At 49.1% G+C, this 26467-nt stretch overlaps 2 protein-coding genes across 2 annotated transcripts in view; both read left to right on the plus strand.

Annotated features, from left to right (window-relative positions):
• LOC125345518 (guanine nucleotide exchange factor DBS-like) overlaps nt 1–26467 on the plus strand; it is a 928411-nt gene that overhangs the window by 226827 nt on the left and 675117 nt on the right.
• Nucleotides 12870–26467, plus strand: part of LOC125345520 (gamma-tubulin complex component 3-like) — a 45959-nt gene continuing 32361 nt past the window's right edge. The window contains 3 exon segments of the mRNA XM_048337655.1: nt 12870–12985; nt 20072–20094; nt 20096–20180. Coding sequence (XP_048193612.1) covers nt 12910–12985; nt 20072–20094; nt 20096–20180 — 184 coding nt within the window. The 5' untranslated portion in view covers nt 12870–12909.

Genomic DNA, 26467 nt, shown 5'->3' on the forward strand with positions numbered 1-26467 from the left:
GCACTTTTGAGTCTCTTCCTGGCAGGGGCGGCCGCGGTGGCGGCGTCCCCATTATCGCACAGTCAACACTGGCACCGAGGAGATCGGATAGGAGCCCTCTGGCTATTGATTTAGCAGCAGAGGGCTGTTTACTCCCCGTCCCAACCAGATGCTGAAAGGAACTCGAGGTGGACAGCAAGGACGGCGCTGTGCAGTCCTGTGCCTGACCTGGAAATGCCTTGTTTGTAGGAGGCATCGGTGAATCTGAAGGTCGCCGTGACCCGCCTGTCGTGGTCCAGCACGATCGTCCGGGCCAGGAGTCCACGGGCCAGATCCTGCGATCTGACAGTTCACAGGACCCCGAGAATTCTGGTCAGCACAAAACACTGTAAAAGCAACTCCCGCTACCAGTTTGCTAGTAACTTCTTGCACTCAAGAACTTCTGCTCTGCCTGGAGTTTCGTTTGTTTTGCTAGTACTCGGGGCTTCCTGCTCTAGCTCAGCTTTCTTGCCCGACTGGGGCTCTATCACTTGAACCACAGCTCCATGTCTGGCTTTTTGCTGGTTAACTGGAGATAAGAGTCTCATGGATTTGTCTGTCAAGTCTGGCTTTGAATCCTCCTCCTCAGATCTTGGCCTCCCGAGCAGCTAGGATTCCAGGTCTTCTCTTCCTTCTGGAGTTTTCCAGGGTTGTGAGTCCCATGTTTATTCTGTTCCTAGTTTTAAAGGAACTACTTGCTCGGGCCCTGGTACCAGCATACACACGTACGTTCACACACACATACTTAATAGCATGCAAACATTTGCTTCAGAGTTACGTGCATCTACTTCCTTTAAATGAAATGAGCAGATGGTGCTCTGCACCGAATGTAGGGTCTTGTTTAGTACTTTAACGGTATCTACCCACAGGAAGCCAGCTCCAATCTAGACATCCTGTCACCCAACAAAGCCCTCACGTTTGCTTTGTTTGTTTGCTTTTGCTGGTCACAGGCTTGAACTCAGGGCCTGGGCACTGTCCCTGAGCTTCCCTATGCTCAAGGCTGGCACTCTGTCACTTGAGCCACAGCGCCAATTTCAGCCTTTTCTGAGGAGGTTATTGGAGATAAGAGTCTCATGGGCTTTCCTACCCAGGCTGGCTTTGAACCACAATGCTCAGATCTCAGCCTTTTGAGTAGCTAGGATGACACACATGAGCCATGACTGCCTAGCGCATACATTTGCTTTGAGTCAATCCCCCCACCGCCCCCCGCCCCCCGGCATCCACAGCTCCGATTTCCCCCACCATTGATGAAGCTTGGGTCACCTTCATGCTGGAGTGGAGGCCACACCCACTGTGTGTGTGCGCGCGTGTGACTTCTTTGGCTCAATATAGGGGTTTTGAGGCTTATCCACTGTGTGTGTCGTCCTAGCAGGTGTTTTTAAATTGTTGACTAAACCGCATCATTGGAGTTCACCAGTTCATGCGCTGTAATAATGGATGCTTTCATAGTGTGTAGCTGCTGTAAGCAGTGCTGTACACTGGGCGACCTGGTGTGCGTGTCTCCTCTCCTCCCGGTGCACCGCGGTGCCCCGGGGCAGAGGCAGGCTCGGCTCCAGGAGAACCTGGGACCCGTGTTCCGCGTGATGCGCCCTTCGACGGCGCTCACGCGAGACGGAGCCGCCCCCTCCCCCACGCCGCGTCCCCGGTCCTCGGAGCCCGGCGGGTCCCCTGCAGAGCTTCGAGCCGCACCTCCTCCTCCACGCGGGTGCACTGATCCTTTGTCGGAGGCCGTGTCCGAGAGTGGAGACTGCTCCCGGCCCTGCCCTTTATCCACGCCTCCCTTCCGGGCGCGTAAGACTGCTAACGAGAGGCTAACGAGTTGGATCGGTAACGTACTCGCCTTACGTATGAAACCGCAGCCCCCCTGTGCTTCGCTTTGACAACAAAGGAGAAGAGCGCAGGGTCTCACCAGCCTTGTGAAAGCCAGACACACTGCCTCGTGTTAGCCTCTTAGCGCCCAGACCGGGGGGGGGGGGGGCCCGCGGGGGACTGGCCCGCAGACTCACCCCCGGGCTTGCTGGGTTTGTCCTCTCCAGCCCGCGGGCGGGCGGACGGCAGGCATCCTGACGCAGCAGTTCACACGGCGGCCAGCAGAGGGCAGCACTGGCTTGCGTTCGGGGGGTGGGGGGCACGCGGTCCTTGCTGTCTCCCGGCTTCCGCTGAGCAAAGGGAGGAGGAGCTGAGGCGTCTCTGCTCGAGACGCAGGCTCTGTTGAGCTCTCCGCCGGCCGGTCTCTGGGCCGATGGCCTCTTGCGGAGGATTTCTGACCAGCCAAGCCTCCCCGTGATTTCCTGGCAGCTAGAGGGAGAGTTTCAGGGAGCTTGAATTTCCACGCAGCCCGGCGCGCACCGGGGGGAGACGCAGGGGCTGCCTCTTACACACCACGGCGCACGGCACCTGGCGAGGGGCTTTAAAAATGCTCGCCTCCGTGCCAACCTTTATTTCCCAACCCGGTGTTAATTAAACAAGTCACAGGAATGCAGCTCACGGCGCATCCGATGCAAAGGCAGGTTTAGAATCCACCGATGGCAGGCAAATCGAGCTTCTGCGACAGTCGCGGCGGTGTGAACTCAGCCAAGCTCTCGGTGTTTCTGGGCCTGGCACGGGGATCCTACGGTCTGCACCAGGGGGTTTGGAGAGGGCTGGGCCGGCCTGTGGCCCGTCTTTAGGGCACGGATGCGCCAGTTGCTCTCGAGAGCGCGGCCTGCGTGGCCTCTCCTAGTGTCATCTGTCCAGGTTGTGGCTCTTGCCGGGCTTTGTGAGAGTCACACGGGGCTGAAGGCAGGGCCGGGACCGGAGCTGGCCTGGCCGGGGGCCCCGCCCCGCCCCCCTGGTGCCGCCCGGGCTCGGAGGACGGCACCAGGCCAGACGGAGGGCAGCGGGGTGTGGAGGGGTGTCCTGCCGTTCCAGCACGGACACGGCTGACAGAGCAGAGCTTCATCCTCAGGGGAACCTTCTGGAAAGAGCGGGGTGAGCAGGCGGTTACTCTAGCCTTGTGACTTTACAAACAGGCTCCAGCCCAGGGCTGGCACCCGAGGCTGTTTCTGGAACGGCTTCCGTGTTTCTTTATTTGAAATGCTGAAAACCTTGAAAACATCCCGGGTGCCGAAGAACACGAAGAAGGAAGCGATTGCAGGATTAGCCGTGTCGCCGCCTAACAGAGTGTCATGCAGCCGATGCTATCAGGGCCTCAGCCTATGTGACCAGAGAACAAACGAGGTGAACGTCGGGTGGAGAGGGATGCCACTGTGTGCCCGCGCACGCGGGCGCTGGGCGGAGGCCGCGCGGGGGGCGGGGGGGGGGGACCCTCTCTGTGCGGCACCTGCGCCTGAGGTCATCATCTTGGGAGCAGAGCATGTGTGTGTGTGCTGGTACTGAGACTTGAACTCAGGGCCGTGCGCCGTCCCTGAACTTTCACACCCCAGGCCAGCGCTCGACCCCTGCTGGGTAACTGGAGGTAAGAGTCCCACGTGTTCTCCTGCCCGGGCTGGCTTCGAACGGCCACCTGCACGCCGCCCCTTGGGACCGACGCGTCTCTGCAGCGAAGGGTCCGCCTCTGCCCGCTGTCTGCGCTGGGGGCTCGGTGCAGAAGAGGGGCTCTGCCTTCCACCATGAACTTGACGGAAGCAGGTGTTCAAAACAGAAGTGGCAGCTGTTCGGAAGGCAAACTAACTTCCTTCCAAATCCTCTCCGATCTCTCCTGGGATGCCGCCCCATTCCTAAAGACACTGGCGTGATATAAAAACACAGTAAGCGATCAGAAAGGTCCACCAGTGAGGGGCCCTGCAGGTCACAGTCAGGCCCTGGGTGTCGCTCCCGGGTCTTCTTGTTTTTCTGGGATGGGGGCGACAGCCTGGCAGAGCTGCTTAAAGCTTTGGGGCGTCACCGGGATGGGCAGGACAGGGGAGCGAGGTGTGGCCGCTGTCACAATTGTGCTAAGATACCGAAGGTGTCCAAGGTGGCCCTGGCGTGCCAGGGAGGGCACCCAGGTTCCAAGCTCGCGGCCTTCCTGGGGGCTGTGGCCCTGGGGACACAGGGACCCTGTGGACCGGGGCCGTCATGGCACTGGAGGGCCCAGGCCTGGCTCCCGGGGCCCCCCGGGCTTCAGTGGCCACACGGGCTAGCTTGCCACACGCCAGGCACCGGGACCCCGCCAGCACAGCTTGTAAGTGATCTATGGAGTCACACAAGTGCACACAAGCGCACCTCCAGGGAGGACCTACCAAGAAGAGCAAGAGAACACGGAGATGTCACCTGCAGTTCGTGTCCTAAGATTTTTCATCCCCATTATGAAAAGCCAGGTGTATCTGTTTTCAAATAGTGTTTAAGTTAGTACATCCACTTTGGAGAACAGTATGGAGGTTTCTCAAAAAGCTCAATATAGACCTACCCTATGACCCAGCCATACCACTCCTAGGCATCTATCCTGAACAGCAAGCCCCAAGATATCAAAAAGACATTTGTACTTCCATGTTTATCGCTGCACAATTCACAATAGCCAAAATATGGAAACAACCCAGATGCCCCTCCACAGATGAATGGATCCAAAAAATATGGTACTTATACACAATGGAATACTACATAGCGATTAGGAATGGTGAAATATTGTTATTCGCAGGGAAATGGTCAGAACTCGAACAAATAATGTTGAGTGAGACAAGCCTAGAACACAGAAAACAAAGGGGCATGATCTCCCTGACATATGACTGTTAACAAAGGGAGATGGAGAGACAGTAGAGACCAAGTCTGTGAAACCAAAAACTGCTTGTCAAATAGTATTCCCCACAGGATTGGGGCAGTGACCCAACAGTATGTAACTAAAACCAAACAATTACTCAACATATAAAGGTCAAAAATTGACCTCTCAGGGGAATACAATAGCTCAAAAGCTAGGTATGTACGTTCATATAAGACTACTGTCGACATATGGTCTAATATCGACATTACATTTAAAGCCCTAGGCGAACTTTCTTGGGCGTGGCCACGTGGCTCTGTATATGTTCTTGATACATTGTATATTGTATATATGTCTACCTGACCTAGAGAAGAGATAGAAAAACAGGGCGTAAGATATCACAAGAAATGTACACACTGCCCTACTATGTAACTGTACCCTTTTTGCACAACACCTTGTCAAAAATAATTGTGTTCAATTAATAAATAAATTAAATTAAAAAATAGTGTTTAAGATTTAAGGCCCTTTTAGAATCCATCGAACAGCATCCCATAAAACTTGCATGACTGCAGAGCTGGCTAGCCAGTTAGAACGCAGGGAAACACAAGCGTCTTGTAAACGAGAGCTGGGTGGCCAGATGCAGGTAGCAAGCGGGTTTCAATCCTGGCAATGTGTACAGTCGAGTCTCGTCAAACAGCAACCTTTGAAAATCAATTTCATTTCTTAAGTATAAGAAGATAACAAAGCATGGATCAAAAGACTTTTCAACTCTGAAAGCAATTTATCCCTCTCAACCATTTAATGGCCATTTCTTAAAAGATACGAGTCGGGCTGGGGATATGGCCTAGTGGCAAGAGTGCTCGCCTCATATACATGAGGCCCTGGGTTCGATTCCCCAGCACCACATATATAGAAAATGGCCAGAAGTGGCGCTGTGGCTCAAGTGGCAGAGTGCTAGCCTTGAGCAAAAAGAAGCCAGGGACAGTGCTCAGGCCCTGAGTCCAAGCCCCAGGACTGGCCAAAAAAAAAAAAGATACGAGTCATCCAACACTTAATTGAGATTTTTACCTGTTGGCCTGTTGTCCAACAATCAATCATTATAATGTCCTGAAAGAAAAGTTAATATGAATGTGTAGATTAATGGTAATTTGAAAGAGAATTCACTAGTTTCAGTCAACCATTGCGGGGGGCAGGTCTTAAACCTCATTAATCAGAACGCGTCAAGTTTGGGGAGTTCAAGAACATCTCCCCTTTCTGTAGCTGCATTTTGACACGACCTCTCAGGGTTTTGGGTGAAGAGGCCCATGTTGTGGCCGTCAGGATGGGTCCACGAAGGCAGAACCTGTTGTCTTAGCAGTTACTCGGCTTTAACTAGCAATGCCGCCTCCCTATTGCTCATTGCTCATAACCCGCAGCATGCGGTGAGGCTCAGGCGTCTGCGGTCTGTGCTGTTTGCCCCGTTTTTCCGCAGGTCTAAACTGGTATAAAGTATGACACTAGTCAGTGATGTTTGTGATTCTAGGGGTTGGTCCCAAGGCCCAGGTACTGTCACTCAGCTTCTTCTGCTCAAAGCTAGTACTCTGCCATGAGCCAGAGCTCCACTTCAGCTTTTCGGAGGGTAATTTATTGGAGATAAAGAGTCTCACGGATTTTCCTGCCCAGTCTGGCTTTGAGCCCCAGTCCTCGGATCTCAGCCTCCTGAGTGATTAGGATTACAGGTGTGAGCCACCAACACCTAGCTACAGTAATTTATTTCTTAAGCTCGCAGTGGTAAGGAAGCGTGAGAGGAACACAGGAAGAAACCAGAAGTGTGCAAAGGGTCTGGTTGGGAGGAATGTGCACAATAAAGTCGGAAGCACTGGACTGTTAGCTGGAGTACAAGTGCCCCTGAGTACATGCTGATACAAAGAAGTTACTGCAGAAATCGGCAAATGGGAGGAAATAGAGAAATGGCTCATGCAGGAGAATTCCGCGTAATTTCTGTAGACATTTAGAGGAATGGGGTATAACTACCCAGGCCACCAAGCATGGGCTGGGCAGTGAAGTTTTGTTTTTGTTTTCTGAAGAGCACATCAGGGAAAGGAATAGAAAAAAATAGCTTTACAACAGATGAAACTTGCAGCGGTTGCTCAAGCCAGGAGACCAAAGTCAACCTGAGCACCTTTGATGGTCTGCGGGAAGAGTGGGACTTTACCTCTGGAATTAGTCCATTTATGTCTGATGCAATTTGTGAGCTCCTTTGGTTTACTATGGCACCATAGTATTTTTCTCTTGTTTCTCCTACATTAATTTTGCAGTATGGAGTCCAGACTGGCCTCAAACCTGTGATACCAAGTGCTAGATTTCCAGGTGTGTGCTACTGTGTCTGCCTGGGTCTCTCCACTAACACAGGCTTCTTCCAATTTCTCTCAGATAATTGTTGTGTTTAGCGTGCAAATCTTGCATTTTAGGTCAGATGGACCCCTACTTCATGTTTATTTGAAACGGAACTAAATCTTAATTTTTCTATTGTTCATTTATTCTTTGAGACATTGGGAATTGAGCTCAGGGCAAGCACTCTACCACTTGAGCTACAGGTCCAGCCCTTTTGTTTTTGAGATATGATCTTGATACCTTTTCCAGGCTGGCCTTGAATTCACAATCCTCTTACCTGTACCTCTCATTATTAGTTTATAGAAACATACTTGATTTTTGTTGATCTTGTATCCTTCAGCTCTGTTTAGCTCTTTATTACTTCTGGAAGCTTTTTGATGGACTCCACAGGATTTCCTGTATAGGTTTTGTTTTTCCTATCTTCCTTTCCAAAATGGAAAATTCCCATTTATTTTTCTTGTCTTGGTAGCCTGTTTCTGCGCTAATGAACATTCTCAGAGAGAGAGCATTGAGTCTTTCTATAGCATAAAGTGTGGTATTTGCTTTAGTGATAGTTTTGTATTTTTGTAGGTGTCTTCGCGCTTAGGGAAATGGTTCTCTCTATTCCTACGTTGGAGGGTTTTTGTTTTCTTTGTTGTGGTCCCGGGGTTGAAACTCAGCGCCTCTCCTGTTTGCTCCACTGGCTGGGTACCCTCGATCCACTCCTCCTGCCTTGTTTTTCGCTGGTTATCTTTGGGGGAAGGTTCTCACTTTCCCACTTGGGGGTGCACCTGAGCTACCATCTATCCACTTGAGCCTTCCTGCCCTTCCTGTCCCGGCCTGGCTGGCCCCACAGGGCCCGCCGCGGAGTCCAGCTTCTCTTTGGAGAGGGGATGTCAGGGGAGCTTTCTGCCTAGGTTCACTCTAACAGGCTCCTCCGAGCTCAGCTTCCAAAGCAGGGGTGGGTTCAGAGTCTTTCCAACGTTTCTTCTGGAGCCGGCCTCACACCTCGGCCTCTCATCCGCAGAATCTGAAGGAGCCAGGAGGATGACTGGTACCCGCTCGAGAGGCTTGTTGTGGTTTGCTTTTAAATAAATGAATTTTAAACAAATGGATTTCTATCAAAGGATTTGCACGATTCAGATGATCTGACAGTTTTCAGTTTAATTACGTCAGTGGTTACGTAGATCGGGTTTTGAGTTTTGAACGGCCTTCCACTGCGGGGTGCGTCTGTCAGCTTGAGCATCCATAATAAATCCCATAGTCAGGGTGGCGTCAGCGACGGTCGTGGACGCTAGAAATCCAGGTCCACGGAGCCAGCAGGACTGGCTTACTCACGAAGCCCCCTTGGCTTCGTTTGCCCATTGTTGGACTTGACAGGTTGAGATGTTGTTTAGATGTTGTTTAGAGTGTTGACTTTTAGGTTAAGAGGGGGTTGATGCCGTTTTCTCTTCCTACAGTGGCTTCCTGATATTTTGGTTACGGCGGCTCTGCTCTCGTGGGATGATCTATGGAGATCTGTTGGCTTCCGCTATCCACTATGACAAAGCGCCCCAAACAACGTACAAGGGAAGCGTTCATTTTGGTTTGAGGTTGGCCAGCAGCCCCTGCCTCTGCCGAAGTCTGCATCGTGGAGGGCACAGTGCTGGAGGAGGCTGCTTGGCGCCTGCGACAGGAAGGAGGTGGCGTCCCGACGGCGGCTGAAGGACATGTCCCCAGAGCCCTCACCTTCTCCCGGGCCGGGCCTCCTGGAGCTGACACCACCTCCCACAATGCCGTGGGCTTCTACGGGACATATTCAGACCGCAGCAGAACCAGCCCCCCCCCGGACTTCCTGCAAGGACTTCTATGGAATCGATGTGCAGTTTTTCCTTTACTGTTGGAGAGAATGCACCAGAGAAGGGCCCTGTGTGGATGTGTTTCCCTTGTTGGAAGGTGTTTGTTTTAAAATCAATTTTAGTTTCCCTGAAACAGGGTTATTTAAGCTATTTACTTCTTGAGCTTCAGCATTCGGTGCCTTGGACTTGGTGCATCTAACCCAAGCTGTGAAACTTATCCCCACAATTTTGCTCTTAACATTTCCTCACGGATGGAAAAAAAAACTCAAACTGAACACATTCACCTTCCCCCATCGGCCCTATCTTAGAGCTGCCCAACCTGCAGACGTGTCTTCCTCGCCCTCCCTGAACGAACGCGCCCCGTGGTCACGGAAGACAGCCTGAGACCACGGCGTGTCTGGTGCTGATGAAACCCTTCGCGCAAGATCGCGGCCCCCATCCCGCCTCGTCTGCCCTGTCTCACTTCACGTTTTCTGCCTAATATTTAAAGGGACCCTGGTCCTAAGGGGTGGGTGCCATTTCCCTTCAGCCTGGCTGAAGGAAACTTGGTGGCCCTTCCCGTTTTCAGCCAGTAAAACCTGTTGGACTGAGCTTGCCTTTCTGCCTGTTTTTCTTACTCACATCCTTTTGGTTCTCGTGGGTCCTGCAGTGACAATGCCACTCTCATCCCTCATGCCTAGAGTTTGCATTTTTCTGAAATTAACCTGGGAATGTCCTCCCTAGCCGCGTAACCGCTGAATTGACCCAGTTTTAGCATTCTCCTTTCGTGTGGCTTGGGAGGGCTGGCCTTGGTGCCTCCCTGCCAGGCACACGCGGGCCTGACCGGGGCGCCCTTCCCTCAGGGATCGGAGTGTGGGCTACAAGCACACCCCAGCTGGTCTCACGTCTCTCCTCGGCTCGCTGTGCTGGTAGGATTTCTCAGGCGGTTTCCCTGTGCGCCAGATCTCTATGAAACCCTGCGTGGATATTCACGTTTGGGTGTCTACCCGTTAGAAGAGGTGTTAAGAAAGGTCTCCACCACTGAGAGGCTAGCAGGTCTGAGATCTGCAAGTGGGCTGCCAGGCCAGAGATTAGGAAGGTTCTGGTTCTGTGGAGACTCTCTTGCCTAGAGAGCTCACTCTTGCTGTCTCATGGAGGACTTATAGACAGAATGAGGCCTGACTCCAGTGAGTACAATGGGTTTTAATCTAGGCTGTTAGGGTTTGGATCAGAAATGTCCCCTCCTCCCAAAGCTTATGTGTGGAACGATCAATGCCCAATACAGTCCAGCGGGGGTCATGAGGGCTATAACCTCATCAATACACGACCCATTCATGGAGTCATAGTTTGAATGGGCATTGTGAGGTTGTAGAAACTTTAGCAGGTAGGGTCACATGGGGGTGCCCTTGAAAGCATACTTTGTACCCTCTCCCTTGAAGGCTTTTTGTTGTTGTTGGTGGTGGTCATGGGGCTTCAACTCTGGGCCTAGGTACTGTCCTTGAGCTCTTCAGCTCAAGGCTACATCTCTACCACTTGAGCCACAGTGCCACTTCCAGTTTTCTGGTGGTTAAATGGAGATAAGCAACTCACAGACTTTCCTGCCTGGGCTGGCTTTGAACTGGGACCTTCACATCTCAGCCTCCTGAGTAGCTAGGATTACAGGCGTGAGCCACCAGTGCCCGGCTGAAGACCTATTTGGTATCCAGCTCTCTTTCTTAGTTTCCTGGCCACCGCGAAGTGGTGGCTCACCCTTTCTGCCATGATCACTGCCTTGTTACAGGCTTAAAAGCACCCGGGGCCAAGCCACCATGGACTGAAACTTCTGAACCTCCAGAGCTGATGTAACCCCCTGCTCTTTTTGAATTGTTTCTCTCGGGCACTTTGTCAGTGATGAAAAGCCAACAGATCCACGGATTTAAACATTAATGTCATCAAACAGCATCCTCAAAGACACACTCAGATTAACTTTTAGTATCTGGGCACTGTAGTCTGACCAAGTTGGCTCTAATCAGGGCATGGTATGGCCGGAGGGTTCCTCATTCATTTCTTCACAGACCACTTTCTCTGGCAGGGCTTTTAACCTGCACTTCTGTGGGCGTGGTCTGTTGGCTAGGAACATCATAGGTCTTCCTGGCTAGGCCCTGGCCAGACTGAAGCAGCCTAGGAAGAGGGCTTCAGAGGTCCTTCTTGTTCCTTCAATTTTTCCTGAATTCTAATACCTCAACTTGACTTTTTTTTTTTTTTACTAACTTTTCAGTCTTATACTTGTGTGTGAAGAAATTGTTAATATCTTACCTCCCTTGTCTGAAAGTCCCACTTGCTTCACTTACTCTGAAGCTTTGTCATTAGATGTACATATCTTACTACTATGTCCTCCTGATGCATTCACCTTTTATCATTGTGAAACATCCTTTTTTTTTGGGGGGGGGGCAGTCCTAGGCTTGAACTCAGGGCCTGAGCACTGTCCCTGGCTTCTTTTTGCTCAAGGCTAGCACTCTACCACTTGAGCCACAGCGCCACTTCTGGCCATTTTCTGTATATGTGGTGCTGGGGAATTGAACCCAGGGCCTCATGTATATGAGGCAGGCACTCTTGCCACTAGGCCATATCCCCAGCCCCTGAAACATCCTTCTTGATCTCTGGTAGGACTCTCCATCTTGAAGTCTATTTTTCCCCCTTCATATCTATGTGCCTTTATAGGTGCACGAAATGTGCTGTTTCTTGTTATTTCTTTCTTCCATACATTTACTTTCAGCCCATTTGTGTCTTTATAGTATAATGTTCTATACATAGCACATTACTGTGTCTTTTTCTACCCCATCCTTATAATTTTTTTTTGAGTCCTTTGGGATTCCATTGTAATTTGTGGCAAGAATACCTGAGCTGGTTGCTCCTGGCAATGAAGGCAAGGCATCTCCGGGACACAGGAAGGGCAGCTGCTTGCTGTGTTTAAGGTCTGGATGGTGATGGTCTTCGTGCTTTACCCAAATGTCTCTATCGAGCCTCAGGGTCCTACTTCCCAGCTGATGTCTTAACAGACGTAGCAGGACTGCACCCCCAGCCTGCCTTATACCTCACTGCTTGGCCGGTGGGCCACGTCTGAGGCGAGGTCTGGCCCTTCGTTGCGAAGTACAAGAATAAGAGACCGTTTGCGGGCTGTTGCGAGCTGCCTGGTGGCCTGGTGGGATGACCGGGGCCGGGGCTGGCAGTGTCAGGGGCCTGTGGAGGGCCCAGGGCGGAGCTCAGGGTCCAGGAGGGGGAGGGGGCGGGGGAGGCCAAGCTTCCACGGAGGTCAGAGGCGGAGTCCGGGCAGACCGGCCCCGGGGGCACACCCCCTTTCCCCCCACGCGGGGCAGGCCGGCCCCGGGGCACACCCCCTTCCCCCCCCACGCGGGGCAGGCCGGCCCCGGGGGCACCCCCTTTCTCCCTCCCCCCCCACGCGGGGCAGGCCGGCCCCGGGGCACACCCCCTTCCCCCCCCCACGCGGGGCAGGCCGGCCCCGGGGGCACCCCCTTTCTCCCTCCCCCCCCCACGCGGGGCAGGCCGGCCCCGGGGCACACCCCCTTCCCCCCCCACGCGGGGCAGGCCGGCCCCGGGGGCCCCACGGCGGCGGCGAGCACCGGGCCACCTTCCCCCCCCCCCCCCCCCGCCTCCCCGCAGGCCCAGCCCCCTAGGCGGGGCGCGGAGCGGCGGGGCCGGGCTCGTCCCGTGCACCGCGGACGCAGCCGGGGTGGCCGTCGTAAGGCACGGGCGCCACGCGGACCCTCCCCCGCGCGCGGTGTGCGGAGGCCCCGCCGCGCCCCGCCCCGCCGCCCGGCGCGGAACCTTTCTCGCGTCCCCCACAGCCGCGCCGGCGGAAGCCGGGGACCCGCGGCGGGAACCGGATGTGGGGTTGGCGCTTGCGCACTGCGCGGGCGCGCGGCGGGGCGTGGGGCATGACGGGAAGCGCGCGCCGCCGCCGCCGCTTCCGCGAACATGGCCGCTCGGTAGCCGGGAGGCCGGGCCCGCGGGGCGTGGGGGAGGCCGTCGCGCGCGGCCGGGGCGACGATGGCGACCCCCGACCAGAAGTCGCCCAACGTCCTCCTGCAGACGCTGTGCTGCCGCATCCTGGGCCGGGGTGAAGGTGCGCGCGCGGGGCCGGGCGGGGCCGGGCCCGGGGGTGTGGGGTGGGGCGGGAGCGGGGTGAGGGGTGGGGCGGGAGCGGGGTGAGGGGGGCCGGGCGCGCGGGAGCGGGGTGAGGGGGGCCGGGCGCGCGGGAGCGGGCGCCCCGACGGCTGGCTGCGCGCCGAGGCCGGGCCGGGCCCGGGGGCGCCCGCCAGCGCGGGTCGCGTCTCTCCCCGGCCGGGCCGCCGTCCCCACGCGCGCGCGGAGGGCGCGCAGGACGCGGACGGCGGCCCGGCCGGGGAGGGGGACGAGGGCGAGGTGGCTGCGGAGAAGCCGCCCCCGAAGGCGACCTCGGGTCGACGGGGCCCCGCGCCTGCCGAGCCCCCAAGGGCGGGGAGGCGAGCCCGGCGTTCTTCGGGAAGGCGGCGCGCGTATTCGGAGCCCGGCCGCGCGTGGCGGCGAGGCTCGGGACTCTCGGGGGGCCGGGGGGGGCGGCTGCGTGGTAGCCGTGGGGCCTGAGGGACCGTGGTCGTCTCGTGCTGCCGCTGCCTGGGCCCGCGCAGTTCTTGGGACAGCGTCCACGGTAAGAAATCTTCGGGGCGCCCTCCCCAGCCTGGCCACCCCGGTGCTGGTGGTGCTGACATCCCTCGGGCCTCGCGTCCTAGTACTGGGTGGGGGGAGGGCCGTGAGCGCCGTCCCGCCCCCCCCCAGGAGACAGCACCCCAAAGGTGGGTGGATGCATGCCTGCCCCATCGGCGTTTCTCCCCTTCCGGAAGCTGGCGCCCCGAGTTAATCTTTCAGGTCTCCTGTTCCCAGGTTGCTCCTCAGGAGGCTTTCGCGTTGTGTTTCACATCAGTTCATTTCCATTCGTATCTAGAAGAAACTTAGTTGTTCATCGTGAGCCAGAGTGTTTCTGGATTTTAAGAGAAACATTCATTGAGGCGCTCTTTGATTGATGTGGAAGTTTCACCACCTCAAGAATGTGGACTTTCTTGAGCAAAGTTCTGCCGCCTCCTCTTTCTCCCCATTTAGAACGGCACCTGTGCTACGTCTGTGGGGCTGTCGGCAAGATCCAGGGAGGGTCCTCTGTGAATAAAGTATTTCATAATGTTCATGACAGATGATGTTCTCTTTGCTGTATCTGGACAGCTAGGATTGCCAAGCAAAATTTATAAGTCCAAATTACGCTCCTTACTGAAGGATTTGTATTCAGTCGTTTCTTTAATATACATATGTGTGTATATATATGTATACATATATATATATTTTCTTTTTGCCGATCCTAGGGCCTAAACTCAGGGCCTGGGCTCTGACACTGAGCCTCTCTGTTGCTCCAGGCTAGCACCCTACCACTTGAGCCACAGCACCACTTCCAGTTTTTTCTGAATAGTTTATTGGTGATAAGAGTCTCACAGACTCTCTTGCCTGTGCTGGCTTCGACCACTGCTATCCTTAGATCTCAGCTTCCTGAGTGGGTAGGATTACAGGCATGAGCCACCAGTGCCCAGCTATCTGTACAATATTTTGACATTTATAAAATTTCATAAAATATCTACATTTCATTGGATGTTATATCTGATAAACTTCATAGACAGTTTGATTAATGACATCACATTCTAGTGACATTGTCAGTAATTGGCTCTATTTGACAATACTGGGGTTTGAACTTGACCTTGTGTTTGCATTTGCTTTGCTGATGCTGTCACACTTGAGCCATGCCTCTGGCCCAACTTTTTCGTGGCTATTTTGGAGAATGAATTTCATGGGCTTTTCTGCCTGGATTTGAGCTGTGATTTTTTAGGTCTTACCCTCCATAGCAGCTAGGATTACAAGCTTGAGCTAACATTGCTTGGCAGCCTTATTATCTTTTAATAATGTCAAGACATGTTACTTGTTACTTTCAAATGTATTCTATAGCATTAATCCAGTATTCATGTATATATGAATATACACGAGTATACACACATGAGTATACACACACTTTAAGTGCTATGACACTTGCACATCCATGTTCATTGCTGCACTACTCTCAATAGCCAAGTTGTGGAAACAGCTAAGATGCCCTACAGTAGATGAATGGGTCAAAAAAATGTGATATGTATACACAGTGGAATTTTACTCATCCATTAGAAAGAATAATAATTGGTCATTTACAGGGAGATGGATGAACCTAAAACAAACCATGTTAAATGAGGTAAGCCTTGTGGCCAGGAAGCAAGAAAACGACATCTAGGTTCCACTGTTCCCTTTAAGGGCCTGCCTTGAGTCACCTAAAGACTTCCCTAGGCACCATATTCTAAAATTCTAAAAATTCCACCTCCCTCCTGCCAGCCCTACCCTGAAGCCCATCCTGTAATGCATACCTTGTTACTTCAAGATCCAAACTGTCCTGCCACATTTTTCTTCATGTAACACCTGTGCATTTGCTTGAAACACACACTGCCCGCCAGTGATAAGAAAATTATATCTCTATATTCCTGCTCATCCCAGGAGAACATTCTGCTTATATCTTTGGACACAGTCATCATTGCTGTCGTTGACAAAAACATGCTTGTTTTTGGCTTTCCTACTCTGTGAGAGACACTTTTCTGAGATAAAAACCAAAGTAAGGGGGGGTCTTTGCCATTTCAGCATACACTTTGAACGTATATTTTCATTTATGACTAACAGTATACTGAGTTAGGTGGGTGTAATTCTAGCCACAAGCAAACCACAGGTGTCATATTGGTGGTTCTTTTGGCATTATAAATTGTGCTGCTGCTGTTTTGGTGATGATTTGTTGAAGTTCTAGATCTTCCTTGCTGGGAAGACCAGGTAATACTAAATGTACATCAGAACAGTTACAGGTACATGAAAATGTACATTCCATGTACAGGCAGTCCTCTGAGATCTGTGAGTTATGGATCTACAGATTCAGCCAGCCAAGGATTCCATGATAGGAAGTTACAACTCAGTGATTGTGTTTTCATTAGGATTTTTTTTTCTTGTCATTATTCCCTAAACAATACATTGTAACAATTCTTTACAGGACACTTACAGTGTGTCAGGCACTAAGCATAACTAAGAGATGATATAGAATCTTTAAGGTTCAGTTATTTTAAAGTTATTTAAAAATTGTCATTGAGATATCTAAGATGGTAGGTATGGATAATTACAGAATACATTAACTTGTTGGGTCCTCAAGTTTGAGACTTTATGTAGTCCTGGGACCAAAGAGTTTGGGAACTACAAGTTTAGTGTAAATGGTTTCTATCTACTTTGTGTTAGAGCATCGCATTTCAACTTGTTCTGTGCATTGGAATCTCAAGTGGGTCCACAAACAAGAGCCTTGTAAAAGTGGTGGATGGGGAAAGGGAACTAGAGACTGAGCGGTGAGGAGGGCGGGCAGAGAATATTTTGCTGAAGTAAATGTTAACTTTCTCATTTGGAACTCCATAAATATGGTACTTACTCAGAATAACTACTGTGAGCCCACTTTAGAGGTTTCTTGTCCATAGTTCTATGACTTTTCTGCCTTGGCTGGCTTTTGAACCACAGTCTTCAGATCTCAGCCTACTGAGTAACTAGGATTACAGGTGTGAGCCTCTGATGCTGGCTACAGCATTTTTTTTTTTAAGTTTTTAAGATGATTTTAGGTTTGCAGAAAAACTGACTTTGCACAGTCCCTATAATTCCATTTCTCTGTTACTACCATTTTACATTATTGTGGTACAGTATCACAGATATGGCTCATTAATGATAGGTTGGTATTAACTAATTGCCATGCTTTGTTTAGACTCCTTTGTCACTTAGTGCCTTTTTACTATTCCAGGGTTCCGTCTAGATACATTACTTTTATTACATCTTTTCTGGGCTTTAAAAATGACTTTGACAGTTTATTTTATAGAATTTTTAATTTCATATTTGTGGGATTATTTTTCATAGTTAGACAGGGTTATGTGTGTGTCCTTCCTGTCACACTGTACAGTACTACTGCCTGTCCTGTTGATGCTGGCCTTGGCTGCTAACTCAGCTGTGCATGGCAGGCTTCTCTGGTTGGCTAGTGGAGGTGGTCATTTCCTTTCAGTGGTCCTGCTCTTACTGAGGCAGGCCCCTGGATATCTGCGAGTCTACTTGAGGATGTATTTGTTTTCCCATTCTATTAGTGTTTTTTTATGTCTTGCAAATGAACCAAAGAAGTGTCCACATTGAAATTGTTGTCTTGGCTGTTTTTTAAATCATTGCGTGGCATCCTTCATTATCTTTGCTAACTCTTCTGAGTCTACACTTTATTTTGTCTGGTATAAAAAGAAACAGTCCACATTCATTTGAGTAGTGTTTGCATCTTAATTCGCCATTTTTCAGGTGCTTTCAAGGGTCTTCTTTTCTCTCCCTCCTCTGCAGTCCCCCCTTCCTCTGTGGTGGGCGTGCTGGTTGGTGTGTGTTTTTGCATACTAGAGTGTCTTCCATGGATGTATGTGGTAGCGGGAGGGACAGGGCTCCTTAGAAGGTGCTTGGGCGGAGAGCGTGGGTCGCAGAGTGGCTGGCTTTGGAACTGGGCCACTTTATCCAGACCTCTCTCCTCCTCTGCCTGTTGACTGGATGGAGGAAGGAGGCTTTCTGTGTTGTTTTCTCTTTGCCTATATGTGGTTTGGATTTGGAGTGTTACGCAACCCTGGTTGGAGCATATGGGAGGCAAAAAGCAAGCAAACAATATGAAAACAAAAATAAAGACCCCCCAACCAGGGAAACCTCCAACTTCCATCTTTCAAGGATTCTTAATTTCTCTTTCACCAAGAGTTCCCCTTCTCTGTCCAGTTTTCTGACTTCCTTTGTGTCTTCCCTAATTATTTTCTTCCTTTTCTACGAGTTTTGAGTTATGTATAATGTGGGAAGGACGGTACTCTGAGTTCAGCCTGCCCTCTTGAATTTCGAGGTGAAACTCCCAGTTCACATGTCCATTTACTAATGAAGACTTTACTGGTAGCTGCTGCGAGCTGTCTTTTCTGATGGCCCATCCACTCCTTTGGATGAGGGAGGGCGGACCAGGCACTGTTCACAGTGGGTGGACCAGGCCTGCCCTTGGAGGCTTCAGTTCAAGTTCACAGAAGGGCCAGGCAGGCTTGGTGACCACCATGGCTTCCTGCCCCTTCCTTTGTAAGATAGCTGATTTTCTGTAGGGGAGAGGGCTGGATGTCCTTTCACTTGGGTTCCCTTCTGAGATGGCATCTTTCAGCTGAGTAACAGTTGCAGTTGCGATAAACCAGTTGGGCAGATTTTCTTTCTTTTTTAAAATTATTATTTTTTCTTTTTTATTGTCAAAGTGAAGTACAGAGGGGTTGCAGTTTCATATGTAAGGCAAGTACATTTCTTATCCAACTTGTTACCTCCTCCCTCATTTTCTCCCATCTTCCCTCTAGGTTTTTTTTTTTTTTTTAAGATAGCAATACTGAGGTTTGAACTCAGGGCCTTCCACTTCCTAGACAGGTGCTCTACCACCTGAGCTATACCCCCAAATAACTAGTAGTAAGAGAACATGCTTCTTCCTCTCCTTTTGGTAAGGGTTTTTTCACTCTAGAGACTTTTGCCTCCCCCTCCCCTTTTATTTAGCTGTCTTCTTGCAATCTTCTTGGAAATTTATTCCACTCCAGTATTCTTCTTTCTCCTTTAGCCTGGCCCTGCCTTACCTGGACTGGCTTAATTTCCATCTTCTTGCCTTTTGTTCTAGTGTTTGAGGGGACTCTTTAAAAATATATAATATTTTTTAGCACATATAAGTTGTACACGTTAATGGGATTTGCAGTGATATTTCGTGCACACAGCATGCATTGATCATATCCATCCACCTTTATACCTTTGCCACCCCTTACCCTTCCTAGTTCTTCAACTTTAAATACAACTTCTTTATCACATTCTACCATCATCTTTTCACAATGGAAGAATTTGTCTTCTCTAGATGTGTCTGTTTATAACATCCAGGCCTTAGTCCATTAATGCATTACATTTCACCTCTACTAATTTTTGTTTTAAGGGCTGAGAATATGGCCTAGTGGAAGAATGCTCGTCTCCTAATTTTTGTTTTAAAAGTTTTTCCCCTCTTTTCTCTTTGCTGTATTGTTGCTCTTTGTAATGGTTTCTTTTTCTTCCTGTTTTTATTTCTCTTGCTGTGCTTCAATGTCTGACTAATCTTTGTGGTTTGAAAATTCTGTGCCAGGGCAGCCTTTGCCAGGTATTGTGCTGTGCAGAGGGACCTGTGCTGCTCAGTGTCTTGTCTTGACTGGTCTCCTGCAGGGCCGGTGCTCCCTGAGGCCAGTATTTCACTTACTCTCTGTGAGGGTAGGGGTCAGTGATCGTCATCAGGCTGGGCTCAGGTAGAGGGCCCATGGTTTTGCTTTTCTTTTCAGACTTGCATCCAGGCCTCTTCTGCCATGGCACTGTGCCCTGGGAAGAGAGCACCTCTTTGGTCCTTCCCTGGGTGTCTGCAGAGGGCACTTTCTTCCTGGCCTTTGACACTCATGCCCCTCTTTTCCTTCCTGTCCCTGCAGGTATGGAGCTTTCAGTCCATCGGAGTCAGTTGCCACACATCCATCTGCTTTCCAGCACCTGACACTTTGTGGAAGTCTTGCTGGCTTTATTACCGCCTTGTTTTCTTTGCCTTATTAAGAAAAAAATTGGTATATTCTGCAGTTTAGTGGTATCTTTGAAGAGAGTAAAAGCAAACGGGCTTAAGTAATCATCTTTATCTAGAGGTGAAGATGTAGGCTTTCAGTTGCTAGGTGTTTCTGGTGTTTGTTTTTGACCTGGGAGCTGCTTCAAAGGCTGTCCTCACTAGGCTGTGCCTCTCATATTCTGTGTCTAGTCTGACTTTTCCTGCTCCTTTTTCAGTGATTATCAATCCAGTTTGTTTTTTGTCTTCTAGGATTTTTTTTCCAGCTGACTGGCCTGTTACTGTCTCTCTTCTGTTTGACTCATTTAACCATTTGTCTGATCTCCTAATAGCGTTTCCGTTGCTGTCATTTAAGACCTTGGGGGAGGTGGAAGGTAAATTCATGCATCCAGTTGCTTGAGCTGTAAGTCCTGAAATGTGATCTGACTGTCTGTAATTTTTCCTTTGTTTATCTTTCAGCTGATGTAGCGCAGCAGTTCCAGTTTCGCTGTGCGTGTTATTGGCAGCAACTTTGCCCCAACTGTTGAAAGAGATGAGTTTCTAGTAGCTGAAAAGATCAAGAAAGAACGTATGTATTTTTCTTTTTTTTTTTATTTTTTTTTTTATTTTTTTTTTTATTATCAATTGAACATAATTTTTTTTTTTTTTACAAGGTGCTGTGCAAAGAGGGTGCAGTTACATAGTAGGGCATTGTGTACATTTCTTGTGATATCTTACAACCTGTTTTCCCATCCCTTGTCTAGGTCAGGTAGACCCATATGCAGTATACAATGTATCAAGCACATATACAGTGTTCACAGACTTGGTCTCTACTGTCTCTCCATCTCCCTTTGTTAACAGTCATATATCAGGGAGATCATGCCCCTTTGTTTTCTGTGTTCTAGGCTTGTCTCACTCAACATTATTTGTTCGAGTTCTGACCATTTCCCTGCAAATAACAATATTTCACCATTCCTAATCGCTATGTAGTATTCCATTGTGTATAAGTACCATATTTTTTGGATCCATTCATCTGTGGAGGGGCATCTGGGTTGTTTCCAAATTTTGGCTATTGTGAATTGTGCTGCGATAAACATGGAAGTACAAATGTCCTTTTGATATCTTGGGTTTTGCTGTTTAGGATAGATGCCTAGGAGTGGTATGGCTGGGTCATAGGGTAGGTCTATATTGAGCTTTTTGAGAAACCTCCATACTGTTCTCCAAAGTGGCTGTACTAATTTGCACTCCCACCAACAATGGAGAAGGGTTCCTCTTTCCCCACAGCCCCTCCAGCATTGTTGTTTCCTGAGTTCAGAGTATAGGCCATTCTAACTGGGGTGAGGTGGTATCTCAGGGTTGTTTTTATTTGCATTTCCTTTACTAGCAGGGATGTTGAGCATTTCCTCATGTGTTTCTTTGCCATTTTTATATCTTCTCTTGTGAAGTCTCTCTTTAGCTCTTTTGCCCATTTCCTAATAGGTTTATTGGGCTTGGAGGGGCTTAGTTTTTTGAGTTCTCTGTAGATGACAGATATCAGGCCTTTGTCTGTTGCTGTGCTGGTAAATATCCTTTCCATATCGTTGGCTGTCTTTCTATTTTGGTGGCTATGACCTTAGCTGTGCAGAAACTTTTTAATTTGTAGTAGTCCCATTTGTTGAGTCTTTCCCCTATTTGTTGTGCGCCTGGGACTCTATTCAGGAAGTTCCTTCCTGTGCCTATAAGTTCTAGTGTCTTTCCCTACTCTGTCCTTCAGTAGTTTCAAGGATTCAGGTCTGATTGTTGAGGTCCTTGATCCATTTTGAGTTGATCTTGGTGCATGGTGATAGGCTTGGGTCTACTTTGAGTTTTCTGCATATGGCTGCCCAGTTCTCCCAGCACAGTAGTTGAAGAGGCTATGTTTATTCCATTGTATGTCTTTAGCTCCTTTGTCGAATATCAGTTGGCTGTAAGAGTGCGGTTTTTATTTCTGGGTCTTCAATTCTAATCCACTGGTCTTCCGATCTGTTTTTATACCAATACCATGCTGTTTTTGTTATGATGGCCTTGGTAGTAGAGCTTGAAGTCTGGGTATGGTGATACCTCCTGCACTATGTTTTTTGCCTAGAATTGCTTTGGCTATTCTAGGTTTTTTTGCTGTTCCATATGAACTTATGGATGGTTTCTCTATTTCAGTGAAGAATGTGGCTGGGATTTTGATAGGTATTGCATTGAATTTGTATAACAATTTGGGCAGTATGGCCATTTTCACTATATTGATTCTGCCTACCCATGAGCATGGGAGGTCTTTCCATCTCCTTGTGTCTTCTTTGATTTCCCTTATTAGATTTTTGTAGTTTTCATTGAATAGGTCCGTCACGTCCTTGGTTAAGTTGATCCCTAGGTACTTTATTCTTTTTTTGGCTACTGTAAATGGAATCGTTTCCATAATTTCCTTTTCTGTTTGTCTATTGCTGGTGTACAGAAAAGCTGCTGACTTTTGTGGATTGATTTTGTATCCTGCTACTTTGCCAAATTGGTTTATTAGATGTAGGAGTTTGGGTACTGAGTTTTTTGGGTCCTTGAGATATAAGATCATGTCGTCTGCGAATAGGGATAACTTGATTTCTTCCTTGCCGATGTGGATCCCTTTGATGTCCTCCTCTTGCCTTATTGCTATGGCTAGGGATTCCAGTACTATGTTGAACAGAAGTGGGGAGAGTGGGCATCCTTGTCTTGTTCCTGTGTTTAGGGGGAATGATTTAAGTTTCTCTCCATTTAATATGATATTAGCAGTTGGTCTGTTGTATATGGCTTTTATTGTTTTGAGGAATGTTCCATCTATTCCTGTTCTCTCCAAAGCTTTTAATAGGTATGGATGTTGTATTTTGTCAAAGGCTTTTTGGGCATCGACTGAGATAACAATGTGATTCTTGATTTTAGTTCTGTTTATGTGGTGAATTACATTGATTGATTTACGGATGTTGAACCATCCTTGTGACTGAGGGATGAAGCCTACTTGGTCATGATGTATGATATTCTTGATCACTTTCTGGATCCTGTTAGCTAATATTTTATTGAGGAGCTTTGCATCTGTGTTCATTAGTGATATTGGTCTGTAGTTCTCTTTTTTTGTTGGATCTTTGCCTGGTTTGGGGATGAGTATGATATTAGCTTCGTAGAATGAGTTCGGGATTTTTCCCTCCGTTTCTATTTCGCGGAAGAGTTTGAGGAGTATTGGAATTAGCTCCTCACTAAAGGTTTTGTAGAATTCATTGGTGAATCCATCTGGGCCTGGGCTTTTCTTAGTAGGGAGGTTCTTGATTACCTCCTGTATCTCACCGTAAGTTATTGGTTTATTTAGTTGATTTATTTCTTCTTGGTTCAGTTTGGGCAGTTTGTACTTCTCTAAGAATTGATCCATTTCTGTAAAATTATTGTTTTTTGTTGAGTAGAGGTTTTGGAAATAGCTCCTTATGATTGTTTGAATATCGTGTGTATTTGTTGTAATTTTTCCTGTGGAGTCCCTGATTTTACGTATATGAGTCTCTTCTCTTCTTTTTTTTGTGAGTCTTGCAAGGGGTCTGTCAATTTTGTTTATTTTCTCAAAGAACCAGCTTTTAGTCTTATTTATTTGTTGAATGGTCTTTCTATTTTCAATCAGATTTATCTCTTCTTTAATCTTTGTAATCTCTCCCCTCCTAGTCGTTTTAGATTCTGTCATTTCTTGTTTCTCCAGTTGTTTTAGTTTCATCGTGAGGGTATTCACCTGCTCTGCTTCCATTCTTTTAATGTGGGTACTGAGTGCAATGATCTTGCCCCTCAGAACTGCCTTAGCTGTGTCCCATAGGTTTCTTTGTGATGTGTTTTCTTTGTCATTGTGGCTTATGAATTCGTTGATTTCATCTTTAATTTGATCTGTGGCCCAAGTGTTGGATAGCAGCGTGGGGTTTAGCCTCCAAGAGTGTGTATGGGCTCTGTGGTATCCTTTGTTGTTGAGGGTTACCTTTAATCCACTGTGATCAGATATAATACATGGGATGATGTCAATTCTTTTGTATTTGCTGAGGTTCTTTGTGTGGGCTATGACGTGGTCTATTTTGGAATATGATCCATGGGCTGCTGAAAAGAAGGTGTATTGGGTCTCTGTAGGGTGGAAGGTTCTATATAGGTCTGTTAGATCCATTTGGGCAATGGTGTTATTTAGGTCCTCAGCTCCCTTACTAATCCTCTGGGTGTTGGATCTGTCTCTTGGAGAGAGAGGAGTATTAAAGTCACCCACTATGATTGTGTTTGCATCTATCTTGCTCTGTAATTCTGTGAGAATTTGCTTGACATATGTCGGGCCTCTTTTGTTCGGTGAGTATACATTTATCACCGTGATGTCTTGATTCTGGATTTTTCCTTGTATCAATATGTAGTGTCCTTCTTTGTCTTTTTGAGTGGACTTTAAAGAGAAATCCAGCTTGTCTGAGATCAGGATGGCTACACCTGCCGTTTTGGTGGGTGCATTTGCTTGGTAGATCTTGCTCCATCCTTTCATTCGAAGCCTGTTTTTGTCCCTTGCTGTAAGGTGGGTCTCTTGTAGACAACAGATGTCAACTTTTTGCTTGCGGATCCATTCTGCCAGTCTGCTCCTCTTGATCGGGGAGTTTAAGCCATTTATATTTAAAGAGATCAAGGATAAGGGTGTTTTTTCTCCTTCCATTTTCTTGTTGGGCTGTTTTTTCCTGTTGTTTTTTTTTTTTTTTCTTCTTGTCTTTAGTGAGCTTGTGTTTCTGCTGGACTTTGGCTATTGAAGTTTCTTTCTGAATCTGTCTGTGTGTCTTTTACGATCTCTGTTGGGTGGGCTTCCCCTCTTAATATTCGCTGTAGGGCTGGTTTTTTATTCACATACTCCTTTAGCTCCTCTTTGGTGTGGAAAGATCTGGTTCTCCCTTCGAATGTGAACTCCAGTTTCGCTGGATATTTGATCCGAGGTTGTAAATTGTTATTCTGAAGTACTTGGATGGTGTTCTTCCACTCACTTCGAGCTTGGTAAGTTTGTGTGGATAAGTCGGATGTTATTCGAATCCTCTTCCCATTGAAAAAAGTTTCCTTCTTCGCTTTGGCTGAATTCAGAATTTGCTCTTTAATCTTGAGGTCTGTAGTCTTGAATATTATGTGCCTTGGGGTGGTTTTCCTGGGGTCTGGCCTGCCAGGTGTCCTATAGGCTTCGGTTACCTGGATGGGGTCCCCTGTGAGATTGGGGAAGTTTTCTGCAATAACTTTATTGAGAACATGATTAAGCCCTCTGCTCTGATATTCGGCTCCTTCTTCTATTCCAATTATACGCAGATTATATCTCTTGTCTTTGTCCATTAGTTCCTGGAGTAATCTTCCCTGAAGCTTCACCTTTTCTTGGAGTGTGGTCATTTTCTGGTTGTTGTCAGCTGCTTCATCGTCCAGGCGAGAGATTCTGGATTCCATATGGTCCACTCTTTGTGTTATGGTTTCAATTGCGGAGTTTATGGATGTCAGAGAGCTATTCATGGTTGTCATATCAGCTCTGATCGTGGAAATTTCTTCCTTTAAAGAGTTGTATTTTAAATCTATTTTTTCATGCATTTCAATTCTCAGGGTGTGGAGATTTTCTTTAAAGGCGGCTTGCATTGTATCCATTTTTGCTTCCATTTCTTTAAACGAGGCTTGCATTGTATCCAGTTTTGCTTCCATTTCTTTCTTGGCTTCCTGGGTGTCCTTCCAGATTTCCGCTCTAAACTCCTGGAATTGTTTTCTGATTTCATTTCTGACGGTTTCGATCATTCCTGTTAACATGTCCTCATTTGCTTTTTTATTCTCCATCTCCTCTCCAGTTGTGCTGCTTTTTGGAGCTGGCGAGTTGGCTTGTCCTTTGATGAACTGAGTTATGTTTCTTTGTGATTTGCGCATCTGGAAGTCTGTGTAGTTCTTCCCTCCCTTCTGTGTAGGCGTGTCTGCGTCAGCAGGTGCTGTCGCTGTGGCCCCGCCCACCAGTGCAGGGCACGCCTATCAGAGCGGGCGCTTTCGCCGGGGCCCCGCCCTCCTGTGCACTGTGAGTCCCCTACAACAGGCACTTAAGTGGGGTCTGCCTCCCAGAGCGAGCCCTGGGTTGTTGGGTTGTGCTTGCGCCCTCCCGCGAGTCCGTTGGGGGGGGGAAGCAGTATGTGTGGGGCCCAGTGGGATCGACTGTCCGGGTGTGGCTTGGCACCCTCAGACCTCGCCTCCGCTTCGAGGAGGGGGAACGAGATCAGGCTCAGGTGACCCTGCTGGGCTGGTATTGCCCACCAGCGCCTGTGATTTTAGTTGTAAGAGTCTGCAAGGTCTAGGCGCCTCGGGTGGGGCTTGCCCTGCCGGCCGTCCCTGGCCCCTGTTGGGAAGGGGACGGGGCCGGTTCTGCCAGTTCAGGAACCTTTGGGGGCTTGGGGCTGTTCCGCCCTTCCCCTGCTAGACTGGCTTCCCAGTGCCTGCTGGGAGCTTCCCGCCTGATTTGGGGAATCTTTGTTCCCACGGGAGTGGGGAGGGGGAGGGAGGGAGATATATCGTCTTTGTCGGGCTTGGGTCTCCCGTTGGGGGAAGGGATTATGGGGGACTCACTTTTGCTGCTTTGTGTGCGTGTCCCGCACCGCCGTTGGCCCTTCAGGGGTTGGCGAAGTGTCGTGGTGGCTCCCCCGTTCCCTCTTTCTGCCGCGCTGGGTTCCCTTGTCCGAATCCGGTGTGGACCCGAACTTCTCGTCGCTGCTGGGTGTGTCTTGGTCCGCACCCTGCTTTGTGTCCGTGGGGTCTCCCGCTATATGGATTCTGCGCTCCTGGCAACCTGTCTGCCGATCGCCGGGTTTCCCTTTCCCAGCCTGACCCTGTTTGGGCCAGGGCCGGCTGGTG

This window comes from Perognathus longimembris, unplaced genomic scaffold, assembly GCF_023159225.1.
Source record: "Perognathus longimembris pacificus isolate PPM17 unplaced genomic scaffold, ASM2315922v1 HiC_scaffold_5797, whole genome shotgun sequence".
NCBI classification, from domain to species: Eukaryota; Metazoa; Chordata; class Mammalia; order Rodentia; family Heteromyidae; genus Perognathus; species Perognathus longimembris.